Source organism: Cetorhinus maximus, chromosome 13 (genome assembly GCF_964194155.1).
Source record: "Cetorhinus maximus chromosome 13, sCetMax3.hap1.1, whole genome shotgun sequence".
Taxonomy (NCBI): domain Eukaryota; kingdom Metazoa; phylum Chordata; class Chondrichthyes; order Lamniformes; family Cetorhinidae; genus Cetorhinus; species Cetorhinus maximus.
This window is the reverse complement of record NC_135891.1, coordinates 6,686,753-6,700,144: the sequence shown is the minus strand read 5'-3', so window position 1 is coordinate 6,700,144 and position 13,392 is coordinate 6,686,753. Positions and strand designations below refer to the sequence as shown.

Below are 13,392 nucleotides of genomic sequence, written 5' to 3'. Positions count from 1 at the left end.
AAGGTGACAGCTGCAAGCGTTTGATACTTTTGACAGATATAGCACAGTAGCAATGCAGTGTGGAATGCGGCAAATGGCCAAAGCAGTGAAACACCTGGCACCGGCCATTCACTGTGGCTGCCAGGTTACCTAGATGTCTTGTCTTCTCTGGGATCCTGCAAAAGCAGCTTAGAGAGTAGGGGCTGCAACATGCACCCCTCCTCCACTATAATCAAATTCCTTAGTGTAGGCTTAGCTGTAAAGTGTGACCGACAGACACACAATCAAGTCCTACGGTGATTGGAAATGGGTGAAGTGACTGGTGTGGTCACCCTACATATAGGTGGTCCTTAGATGATGGTCAGCCACTAGATGTACATGTGCCCTCTAGGGATGTCACTACTGATGAAGGTCTCAGTGCACACATCAAAGCTGTGGAATGCTTCCACCAAAGACACCTGAGGCCTATCATGAGAATTTGATGGCAGGACAAAATCACAAATAATGAGGTTCTTCATTCAAGAGCATGGAAACAATCCTCCAGAAAATTAGACAAGCAGGTCATGTCTCCTGCATGGATGACTGCAGAATCCCCAAGCAGATCTTCTATAGGGACCTGGCCCTGTGCAAACATCATTAAGGTCGTCAGTACGAACAATACCAGGACACCCTAAAAAGAAGCTCTCAAACTTCTGCGTTGCAGACCCTCTCTCTTGGAAAAACACTACAGCCGACCGGCCCCTGTAGAGGCAAGCACTGAAATTTGGTTCAGCATGATTCAGGGGCCATTTATGCCAAACTCGTAATGCTCAACATGCACAGAGGAAGGCCAGAGATGACGCAGCTGCAAAGGTTTCCCCCAAGCCACCAACAACGATAAAATGAACTGCCAATTCTGTGAACATCCAGGCCAATCTCGCTTTGGGCTCTTCAGTCAATCATGAGAGAACCCACAGAAGACGATGAAATCACTTACAGCTTGGATGTACTCAAGTAACGAGGAGTCTGCCATCAATATCTCAAACATCTGGGTTTTAGATACACAAGAATATGTGAATTGCTAGATGATAAAAGACCATGGTCCATCTAGTTCAGCTTTTACCACTGTGGTAGTCAGATGCTAATGGATAATGGAGTTGTTGATAAATCACAGTGATCAATCTCTATAAATTAGCCTACAGCAGAGTCAGATTTAAGGCAAAGAAAACCCCAGTAGTTGAGAGCTTTAGAATCATAAGCCCAAAGTCCACTGTTCCTCCCAAGCCGTGTTACGCTTGCCACACGTCATGTCTCAAGTGACTTATATACTGGACCCCAAAATGTTATTTTCTGAAAGAAATCTAATTTTCATTTGAATGAATCGATGCTGTTTCACCATCTCCCTAGTGAGCCTGCTCTATATGTTGATCGCTGTCTCACTGAAATATTGCTTCTGTGGATTAGCTTTGAATGTACTCTCCTTGAATAACTTTGTGTCATTGAATTAGCAGTCGGTTCAGTGCAGCAAAACCCTACAAACTGCAATACGATTAATTATTTTTGGTGATGTTGGTTAAAGGAGGACCATTCACTGCTTAGCACACTGGGACTAATACCCTCTGTTCCCCAAATATCCCTGAGAGATCTTTAATACCCATGTGAACCAGCAGATAGCACTGCCTGAAAGAAAAAAACCTTGCATTTCTATAGCACGTTTCACAATCTCGGAATTACCAAAGAGCTTCAAAACCAATGAAGTATTTTTATCTTTAAGTATGGTCACTGTTGTAATATAGGAAACAATGCTGCTAATTGGTGCACAGCACAATCACACAAACCAACATGATGACAACCAGTTAACTGTTTCAGTGATGTTGGTTGAAGGAGAAATATTGGCCAGGACACCAGGAGAACCCCTCTGCTCTTCTAAATAGCGTCATAGGGTTTTTTACATCCACCCGAGAGGACAGGTGAGGCCCTCAATTTTTAGTGTCTCATCCAAAAGCACAGCACCCCTGACAGTGTAGCACTCCCTTAGTACTGCACTATTAGTGTCAGCCTATGTCTGCTCAAGTCTCTGGAATGGGACTTGAATCTTGACCCTCCCTCGGACTCGGGTGAGAGTTCTACTCACTGAGCCAAGATTATGCGTTCAACCCTGGATATGACCTCACGACCTCCTGATGCAGAGGCAGAAGTGCGACTGTAGAGCCAAATTTGACCCCAGGATAACTGATATCTGTCTCTCCCACTGGAAAACACTTTTAATTAACAAAAGTTAAATGGAAGTGATTAAAGTGCGAACTCTACCAATGCATAAGCTGCCAGCAAGTTAGTATAAACCATTCCTGGCAGAGCTGTAGGCTCCCAATTGGTGACATCACCACCAAACCTGGAAAAGAAAATTCAGAAATAAAGTCATGTCATGTGGAACGAAGATGTTTCTGCACACACAGAAATTATGGCCTTGGACCTCTCAGATGCAAATTCAAATTAGTGCATGAAGAGTGCATAATACAGATGCTTACATTACTAAAGATTGGCTGGAAAATTCCCAAAAGGAAGAAGTGTAATTACTTCAGCTAAGTGCTGTGTGCCATAGCGTTTTGAACTTTGGGTCTTGGAAAGAATATTGTGACTGTCAACTTCAGTGGAAAAGGTCCCCCAAGGTTTGTGAGGACACTGTTGTGTTTATACAGAATTGTCGCCTTCATTCTAGCTATTCTTTGCTGAGCACAAGTAATTTCATTCAAAAAATAATGTCTCGGATTATTTCTGCTTACATGCTCTAGCTACTTTCTGTCATGCAGTCGCTCTCTCCTTGCCCCACACCCCTCTCTACCTTTCCCCATATTTTATAATATTTGCTTTGCACCTTCTTTAGTTTGGCATTTGAGAAATTTACATGGTGCAAGTTCACCGTCACATTGTGTATAGCTTTCTGTTGTTGGCTTTGCGTTTTTTAGATTGAGTATTACTTGTGATAACCGCCAAACCCCCCTTGCCCCGGCCCTCATTTATGCTCCTAAATGATACTGAATCTACATCATTGGGCTGTGCACGTCTTTCTTCACAGTATGTAGCTGCCTTTTGAACCTTTGGATATTGTCGAACATAAGGTTGCGTACTCCATATGTGACACCATCATTCATTGAGCATTTGTCATTATTCTTTTTCAAGACTCTTGCATCTTTTTGTTACATATTTTCCAGGCCAATATTTACCCCTCAACCAATGTCATCAAAACAGATTGTTTAGTCATTATCGATTTGTTGCTTGCTGTGCACAAATCAGCTGCCATGTTTCCTGTATTACCGCACTCACTGCATTTCATTGACAATACAGCAGTTTGGGACATCTTGAATGTTGCAAGATGCTATAGAAATGCAAGTCATATATTTTATTAGAGTCTACATGAAGCAGAATATTCAGCTCAATTGATCCGTGCTTCTGTTCATGCAGCACAGTCTCCTGCCACCCAGCTTCAACTAATGCTATCAGCTTGTGCTTCTATTCCTGACGTCTATGCTTTTCAACACAACTACTCCGCATGCTAGAAGGCTCCACATTATTTTAGGTAAAGAAGTTTCTCTTGAATTTCCTATTGAGTTTATTAGTGGATATCTCGTAATTATGACCCCTAGTTCTGGTCTAATTCGCAAGCGGAAACATTATCTTTGCATCTACCCTATCGAACCCATTCATAATCTTAAAGACCTCTATCAGGTCAGCCCTCAGTCTTCTCTTTTCTAGAGAAAGAGTTTCATCTCCTTCCATCTTTTCTGATTAAAAAAAAACCTCTCAGTTCTGGTATCATCCTTGTGAATCTTTATTGCATTTTCTCCATCTTTTCATAACATGGAGAGCAGAGCTGTGCACAGTACACCAAGTGTGGCCTAAGTGTACCATTCTGTGATCCAGTCTGGCTGTTCAAACAGGAAAAAAGCCTCTGATTTTTAAGAGGACACGAGGACTGCATGTGCTGTATTTCAATTGAGTGAGAGTTGCTGATTTGCTCTGAATTGGTGCTTTGGACATTGTTGTTTGGCCACACAGTCTCCCTTGCTTCATTCAATTCTGCGAGAGCAGGGATCACATGTGAGGAACTTTAAGAAGAAGATACGGAATAAAACTTAACAGAGAAAATCAACAGAGATAAGGTCAATGATAGAAGGATGGTGTTCGGAGTGGAACTGTGCACAGAAAGGGAAATAGAGGGCAGGTGGAATTTTACAAGCAAAATGAGGTATTTGCAAAACAGTGAGCATAAACAGATCGTCCAGTCATCCCATCGTTGTTTGTGGAACCTTGTCATACGCGCACTGGCTGCTGTGTTTCCTGCAGTCCAGCAGTGATCACTTTTGGTCACCTGTGCTCATGTTTCCTTGTGTTGCTCAGTATCAAATTATGTTATTTAACACTCCTATGAAGCGCCTTGGGAAGCCTCACTATGTCAAAGGCGCTATATAGATGCGTGATGTCTGAAAAAGAAGGCGTTCCATTCTTTTGTCACTGGTGCCCCTCAACTTGACCAGCATGAAATACAAGCCCTGCTCCAAGCAGAGTAGTTTAGGTGGATGATTATTCTGCCTCTTAACCAAGCTTTACTTTTGTTTTTCCAGGATGACCCTGGTGCGTATGAAGCAGGAAGGCCGAGAGGGGAAGTTTATGTGCAAGTACATTGTGCACTCCATGTGGGAGGACCTGGAGCAACGGGGTAAAGTAATGGCGGTAAGTTAGTAACACATCTGGAAGATGTTTTCACTTGTCATATAAAGGACATGGAAAATATCATATGTTATCCAAGAACCAGCCACCCCAGTGAGTGATTAATCAAGAAAGATACTTGACAATATTTATTGGGATCATTTACCCCTTGTTGAACCCTATCCTGCTTTTTAGAAGTTTGTTTTTGGCAGAGGATAGGCCATAAAACCATTTAAGCTAATTAGCAAAATCACCAAAGTGGGTTAGTTCTTTTGTTTTTTGACGCAGCAAGTTGTTCTGACCTGGAATGCGCTGCCTGAAAGGGCAGTGGAAGCAGATTCAGTAGCAACTTTCAAAAGGGAATTGGTTAAGTACTTGAAAAGGAAACAATTGCATGGCTGTGGGGAAAGAAATAGGGAACTAATGAGATATCGTTTTCAAAGATCCAACATAGGCTTGAGGGGCCGATTGGCCACCTCCTGTGCTGTAAGATTCTATAATTCAGAGATGTGCTGAATATGGGGGCTTGCACGTTCTGCCGTATGTTCGAGGTTGGCTTCCCGTGAAGCTGTGGGTTAGAAAGCATGTTCAAGGCAATGGTTAGCCACAAATACAAGGGCAAAGTACTGCGGGTGCTGCAAATCTAAATTGCTGGAAGTACTCAGCAAGTCAGCTAGCTTCTATGGAGAGAGAAGCAGAGTTAACATGTCAGGTTGATGACCTTCCTTCAGAACTTGTATAGCCACATGAAATAGTACTTATTGTTTTTGTTCCTGTTTCGCAATTCTTCACGCATATTGTCATGTCTACAATCGCATTTGGCTGGGGTCCAATTATCAAATGGTACCTGACACTTTTCGTTCTCTCGTGCCAACACTAAATGCTTCTACACCTCCTAGCTACTGCAGGCCAATAAGAGTACCAGCTGTGGGCTGCAGTTACATTTAAAGTTGTATAGGACTACTCCTTCATCCCAGGAACCAGTTTAGTGAACCTTCGCTATACCCACCTCCAAAGCAAGCATATCCTTTCTTAAATGTGGAGGCCAAAACCGCACACACTATTCCAGATGCGTGCGGTCTCACCAAACCCTCATATAACCGTAGCAACTGTTCTGACCACGGCCGGTGTTAATTGCTGCACAAACCAAATCCCAGAGGGAACCTTGGCTTACGGGCCATAACTTTTTTTGTATTCTGACAACGAGAAGAGGACATACTGATCTCAGCAGTAACACTTTTGGGATTTTAAAAATTAAAAGTAAAGTTTTAATAACAAGAATAAAAGAAAACTTAAGCACACAAGATTACAGTTACATAATTAAGATTAGCCTTACAAAACATTTCCAAAAAGACACACTAATTAGTCAAACCCACAAGTAAATACCTTCCAGCCCACACTCCCTTATAGATGTCTAACTATGAAATCCAGTAAGATTACACAAGTCACACTGCTGTAGCTTCAATAAAGGCATACCACATGGCCTCTACTCTGTTCCACCCTGCGATGGAATCCACTTCAGAATAAAATTGCTTGTTGCAACCCAAGACTTTTCTGGCTTGACTGGATGGCTGTTTCAGATGGCATTCTCTCTCAGCCCAGAGCTCAAATAATAGCTCAACAGCTCAGACAGCTCCAGCAATCTCCATATTTTAAGCTCCCCACGGTAACTCTAAAATACTTTTTTCCCCTTTCATCTCCGATTCTATTGTTTTCATGCCTCTTTGAAATTCAAATCCTTTCAAATATTAAAATCTTTTATGTCTCTATCTTGCCTTGCTTTCTGGTCAATAAAATATAATATCTCTCCTACTATTTACCTATAGAACTCCTGCAAGGTTCAAACATGTTTCTTGTTACCTCTGATTCCTCTTTGATAAACAAACAAACTTATCTAAAAATGCAAATGTTAGATCCAACCTATTTACTTGTACCTCAAATTTAACACCTCTATCCTTTTCATGTTTCAAACCCCCCCAGACAAGCTGACTCCTGTCAACCTCTTGCCCAGCTTAATTAAATCATACACTCATATATTAAAATATATAAACACACACACTCACTCAGCCTTCTTTACAGAATAACACAATACTCCCCAAAAATCTTTTTAAAAATAACATCCATTCTCTCACATTTCTTTATTCTTGTACTCCAATTCCCTAGCAATAAAGGCCAACATGCCATTTCCTTCCTAAATGCTTGCTACACCTACATGCTAACTTTCTGCATTCTTTGTATAAGCACACCCAAGTCTCTTGAACATCAACACTTACAGGTTTCTCACCTTTTAAAAAATATTCTGCTTTTTTATTCTTACGACCAAAGTGAATAGCTTCACACTTGCTATATTATACTCTATCTGTCATTTTATTGCCCACTCACTTATCTATGTCTCTTTGCAGCCTCTCTCTGTCCTCCCCACGGCTTATCTTCCCATCTAGCTTGGGGTCATCAGCAAACTTTGATACATTACTCTGTCTCTTCATCTAAGTCATTAATATAGATTGTAAATAGCTGAGACCCCAGCACTGATCCTTGCGGCACTCCACTATTCACTGCCTGCCAACATGAAAAAGCCATGTTTATGCCCACTCTGTGTTTTCTATCCATAACTAATCCACTATTCTTGCTGATATATCACCCCAACTTCATGAACCCTTATGTTGCTATTAACCTTTTGTGTGGCATCTTATAGAATGCCTTTGGAAATCCAGGTACACTACATCTACTAGTTCCCTTTATCTATCCTACTAGTTACATCCTCAAAAAACTCTAATCAATTTGTCAAACAGGATTTCCCTTTAGTAAAACCATGTTGACTTGCTCTAATCATACTATGCTTGTCTGAGTGCATTGTTAAGACTTCCTTAATAGAGTCCAGCATTTTTCCAACACCTGATGTCAGGCTAACTGACTTGTGGTTAACTGTTTTCTCTTTCTCTCAGATCTGATTTCTTACCCATCTCTAGCCACCCTGAGATGGTGGTGATGAGCTTTTAGCGGTCCTCATGCTGATGGTGCTGCCAAAATATTAGGCAGGAAAACACAGGATTTCAAATCAGACAAAGTACAGAAACAGGCCATTTGGCCAAACTGGTATATGCCCACACAAGCCTCTTTCCATCTTCCTTCATCTCGCCCTATCAGCGTATCCTTCTAGTCCTATTCCTCCTCGTTTTTATCTAGCTTCCCCTTAATGTATTAAAGGAGCAACAGTGTGCAAAAAGAGAGCCTGAGGATGTGCCAAAGTGCTTTACTGCCAATGAAGTACTTTTGAAGTGTAGCAATATACATCCAAGCTGTTCCAGCATAACTATGACTGGTGTGGCTACATGTTCCCAGATAGAGAGCCATCAGTAGGATGGAGACTTTGAGGGGGTAGGACAGAAAGGGAGTGACAGCAAGAGAGATAGATCATGAAGGGAAGGATTGGGAGAAATGGAAATTGGATTGGAGAAAGGAGAGAGAATGAGAAAGAAGTTGAATGGTGAAGACAGACCTGGAATTAAAAAGATTAGTGCGGGAAGCGGGGAAGGGATCCATCCACCACTGGCAGAGGGGAGCATTCATTTATCATGAGCATTGGCAGAGGAGAGTGTGTCCTACAACTTCCTAGTAAAACAATCTGCAAAAAAAAATCTCAGTCCTATGATACTCTTTTGAGTTATCAACAGTCACAGATTGCAACTCTTTTGAGTACAATCACAGTTCTTGGTTTTCCGGGAGTGGGACATGAACCCACAACCCTCTGATTCAAAGGCGAGGGTGCTATGAACTGAGCCACGTTAATCCAGTGAACTGATGCAGAATATACTAACAGTTGGCATTCACCTCAAGACTGCAAAAGCTGAATGAAATCACCCCATAAGATTTACAGTCTGTTCTTCTATAATATATCCTGGGGTTCAAGGCAGTAATCACTAAAACTTTATGCTCTGATGTCCATTTCTGAACACAAATTTTACACTCAGTTTTAGTGGCACCTCGATCTTATTCTTTCGTTGCTGTGGCCCCTGGATTTAAGAAAAGTAATACTTTTATAAAGTAAGTGTCCCCAGAATGCTGGTTCTGAAGCAATGTTGCCTGTAAGCTATGTTGTTAGCACTCCTGCCTCTGAGTCACAAGGTTCTGGGTTCAAGTGTCAATCTAAGACTTGAGCATAAAAATCAAGGTTGAAACTGAGGGAGTGCTGCATTGTCAAAGATGCAGTCGCTTGGATGAGAAATTAGACCAAGGTCCCATTTGCCAGCTCTGGTGGAGGTAAAAGAAGTTAACCTTGGTATCCTGGGCAATGTTTGTCCCTCATTCAACATCACAAAAGCAGATTATCTGGTCTTTATTAAATTGCTGTTTGTGAAAGCTCGCTGGCTTTCACTGGCTGTAAAATGCTTTGAGACTTTGTGGTCATGAAAAAGCTATATAAATGCAAGCCTTTTTTACTTTGTCTTTAAGCTGTGAGGATGCGTGGCACCCTGAAAATCCTTGCACAGTCAGCCTCTTTAAGTTAAGTGCAAAAAAATTTAAAGGGCCAAGCATTTAAATAAGTCACCTGTGCACTCAAAAAAAAAAGTTGGAGGCTCAAGTCTTCAAAGGCACAGCTAATTGGAATTGTAGAATCCTACATAAAGCACAGGAGGAGATCATTGGGCCCATTCCTCCTTGGTAGAGATATCCAATTAATCCCACCCTGCCCCTCATCGAGCCATTTAAGCACAGAGGGAGGCCACTCAGCTCACTGAGTCCAGGCTGGCACTCTAGAGCGATCTAGTCAGTCCCTCTCCTCCAATCCATCCCTGTAGCCCTGCAAGTTTATTTCCCTCAAGTGCTCATCCGATTTCCTTTTGACGTCATTCATCATTCCCACTTTCACCTACCTTGTAGCAGAGAGTTCCAGGTCATTACCACTTACTGCGTTAAAAAAAAAAGTTCTTCCTCACAACCCTTCATCTCTTGCCCAAAACTTTAATCTGTGCCCCACTCCTTGTACCATCAACTCGTGGGCACAGCATTTCTTTGTCTACCTTATCCAAACCTGTCCTAATCTTGTACCCCTCTATCAAATCTCCCCTCAATCTCCTTTGCTCCAAGGGGAACAACCGCAGCTCCTCCAACCTAACACTAAATTCTCTCATCCCTGGAAGCATATTTGTTTTCCCCATAGCTCTGTAATTTTCCCCCTTCAGGGATTTATCTAATTCCCTTTTGAAAGTTACTATTGAATCTGCTTTGCACCCTTTCAGGCAGCACCTTCCAGGTCACAACATCTCACTGGGTAAAGAAATGTTCCTCATGTCACCTCTGGTTCTTTTGCCAATCACTTTAAACCTGTGTCCTCTGGTTATTGACCTTCGTGTCACTGGAAATAGTTTGGGATTGTCGGACTATCAGGAGAAATTCTAACATCAGAGTTGCTTTATATCGAATGTGTAAACATGGTGTCAAAACAAGCCATCAGGCTGACTGCTTTTGCCCCTATTTGAATCATTGCCATCTATTCATACATTGCGATCCTTTTATATAGAGTTAGATAGAATTTACAGCGCAGAAACAGGCCAACAGGCCCATAAGAACATAAATAGGAGCAGGAGTAGACTCACCAGTCCCTCGAGCCCGTTCCACCATTCCGTACAATAATTGATCTTTTGCTTCAACTCGTTTTCCCATCCACTCCCCATATTCCTTAATTCTGAGAGAGTCCAAAAACCTGTCCATCTCAGCCTTAAATATATTCAGCGTAGAGCATCCACAACCTTCTAGGGTTGAGAATTCCAAAGATTCACAACCCTTTGAGTGAAGAAATTTCTCCCCATCCCGGTCCTAAATAATCAACCCCTTATCCTGAGATTGTGCCCCCATGTTCTAGATTCCTCAGGCAGGGGGGGGGAAAAGCCTCTGTTTACAGTGTTTATGTTCTAAACGAGTCTCCTCCCACCTTATTTCCTCTAATCCTATCAGTGTAACCTTTCTATTCCTTTCTCCCTTATTTACTTGTGTAGCTTCTGCTTTCAGACATCTGTTATTCACCCCAGCAACACTTCATGGTAGCCGATTCCACATTCTGAACACACACTAGGGAAAGAAGTTTCTCCTGAGTTCCCTGATGGATTTATTAGTAATTACTGTATATTTTTGGCTTCTAGTATTGGACTTCTCTCCACCCCCCCACCCGCCAACCGATAGATAGAAACACCTTTACATCTGTCCTATCAAACCCCATCCCAATTTTAAATACCTCTATTTGACCGTGTATCCAAGTTCAGCTTTCGATACAATGCAGGGATATAATTGGGATCCTTTATCAAGGTTTGTGTGGGTCATTTCTGCTCTGGCAGTCAGTTGACTAGCTGGGTAAGTGGAAACTCTTGTGAATGTCCTGCTTCATATGGAAGCTGTTCTGCACAGTTGCGTGCCCAAGGTTCAAGCCGTTTAGTTGGGGAAGATCATTCTGTAAGTATAGTAAAACCACTATGATTTATCTTTGTTATTTGACTTCAGCACCTGTTCATTTTCTGTTTATTTTTTCTGGTTCATAGTTTGTAGCCGAGATTTGTCATGTGTCAGCGGGTTATTTGTCTGCCAGTCAAAGTTACTGACTGGGGTTTTCTACTTCCAGACTCTTAGTTTTTGCCCAGTCACTTGAATGAAGGTGGAGAGAGTAGTCGCGGGCTGGCAAGTATAGAAGCATAAAACCCCAGTGAACTCCACACCTGAATGAAGAGTGAGCTCTCCACCGCATCACACACTTTACACAAAAGCTCACCCTTCTGCACTTCATGTGTACTCAATGTATTTCATCTCAAAAAGCAAACTGGCATTTCTGCCCATCCTGGATGTGCTTCAGAATGAATCAGGGTGTTTATTTGAAGTAGGGTATGGTCGGAATGGATAAAATTCAGACTTAAAACTAATTTACTGGCCCACTGCCTTGTTGTTTCTAGATTTGTTTGCAGCTAGCAGAGAGTAACCTGCCTTCCCGGCTAGTGTGTGGATATTGATTCAGATGATGCTGTCTGACCTTTCGTTCAAGCAGATGGCTTAATGCATGTTACAAATGACAAACATCATTGTATTAGCTGTTCTTCCAGTGGGGAACGCTCCACAGTGAGTATAGACACCGCTGTGATAGAGGCAGGGTGGAAATTATACTAAACAGCCATAAACAGCAAATAGAACTTGATGACCAAATCAACAACAAAACCTTCCCATTAAAAACAGGCTGACTTCTCCGGCAAAATGCAGTGAGTGGAGGATATTCATACAATATAAATTAGCTTGCAGCCCATGCTCCTCAGGGTTTGAGTGGCCAAAAGCTGGCTACCTTTTTGCTTTGTTGGCACCTGTCCGAGGATTGCAATAACCAGCCATGTTTCCATGTGTCTCTGCAGTATTTTGCTTTACTTTAAGGAAGTGGTGAACAATCCAGGAAGGTGAGAGGAAGTTTAGAGGTTTCTCGTGAAATTGCAGTAGCTCCACGAAATGATCTATTTTCACAAGGACTGCAAAAATATAAACGTGCACTGCATCCCATGAGCAAACCTAAAAATAATTAGACCAAGTGGTGTTATTGTCTATCCATTCTGACACAGTAACAACAGTCATGTGTTACCCATCATTGTACAACACAGGTCGACTGTCATCCATTTGCAATAATTAGGTGGTTATAGAGAGGGATATTAGGATTATTACGTTGGAGTTTTTGTGATGACCAACAACTTTTAGTAAGCATGGGAAGGGTGGAATGTACAAATTCCTAACTTGCACCAAGTCTCACTCATCCATCACCCCTGTGCTCACTGCCGTACATTAACTCCTGGTCCTGCAATTCCTCCATTTAAAAATTCTCACCCCTGTTTTCAAAGCTCTTCATGGCCTCGCACCCATCTGCTTCCTATATCCACGAGATTTCGGTGCTCCTCTAATTCTGGCCTCTTGCGCATCCCAAATTTTAATTGCCCCATCAATGGCGGCTGTGCCTTCAGCTTCTTAGCCCTAAACTCTGAATTCCCTCCCTAAATCTCTTTGTCTCTCGAACTCCCTTCTCCTTTAAGACACTCCTTAAAACCTACCTCTGACGAAGCTTTTAGTCACCTGTCCTATTATCTCCTTACATAATTCGGTGTCAATTTTTTTTTGTTTAACAACCCAGTGAAGTGCCTTGTAACATTTTTATGTTAAAAGTGCAGCACCAATGCAAATGGTTGTTGTGGTGGTGAAATAGAAAAATGCAGTGTTGAAATGCTGGATTTATTGCCCATCCTTAATTGCCAGAGAAAGTGGTAATAGAACAAAATGGCTTGCTCACTCATATCAGAGGCGGTTAAGAGTCAACTATATTGTGTGGGACTGGACTCAGGTGTAGGCTGGACCAGGTAAAGAATGGCTGTTCTCCTTCATTAGTGAACTAGTTGGGTTTTATGCCAAACTGACAGCTCTATTGTCACTTTGATTGTAGAAAGCTACAACACAGCAGACAGCCATTCAACCCATCACATCTATGCTGACTCTCTGAAAGAGCAGCCATGCTTAGTCCCAAACCCTGCTTTTTTATCCATAACCCTGTTAAGTTCCTCATCCCCAAGTAGTTGTCCAAATCCTTTTCAAAACTAAGGGAATCAGCTTCCACCATCTTTTCAGGTGGCATGTTCCACATTTTCGCTCTCAGCTTAATATTCTTGGATTTTATCAAAAGTAGAATTTTTAAACTGAATTCAAATTGTCAAAGTCTCC

At 42.0% G+C, this 13,392-nt stretch overlaps 1 protein-coding gene across 3 annotated transcripts in view; it reads left to right on the top strand.

The window, feature by feature from the left end:
• Positions 1-13,392, top strand: part of uqcc1 (ubiquinol-cytochrome c reductase complex assembly factor 1) — an 88,960-nt gene that overhangs the window by 42,066 nt on the left and 33,502 nt on the right. For all 3 annotated transcript variants that reach the window (XM_078554863.1, XM_078554862.1, XM_078554860.1), the window contains exon 6: positions 4,581-4,689. In XM_078554863.1, the coding sequence (XP_078410989.1) occupies positions 4,581-4,689 (109 nt within the window). The remainder of the gene's footprint in view (positions 1-4,580; positions 4,690-13,392) is intronic.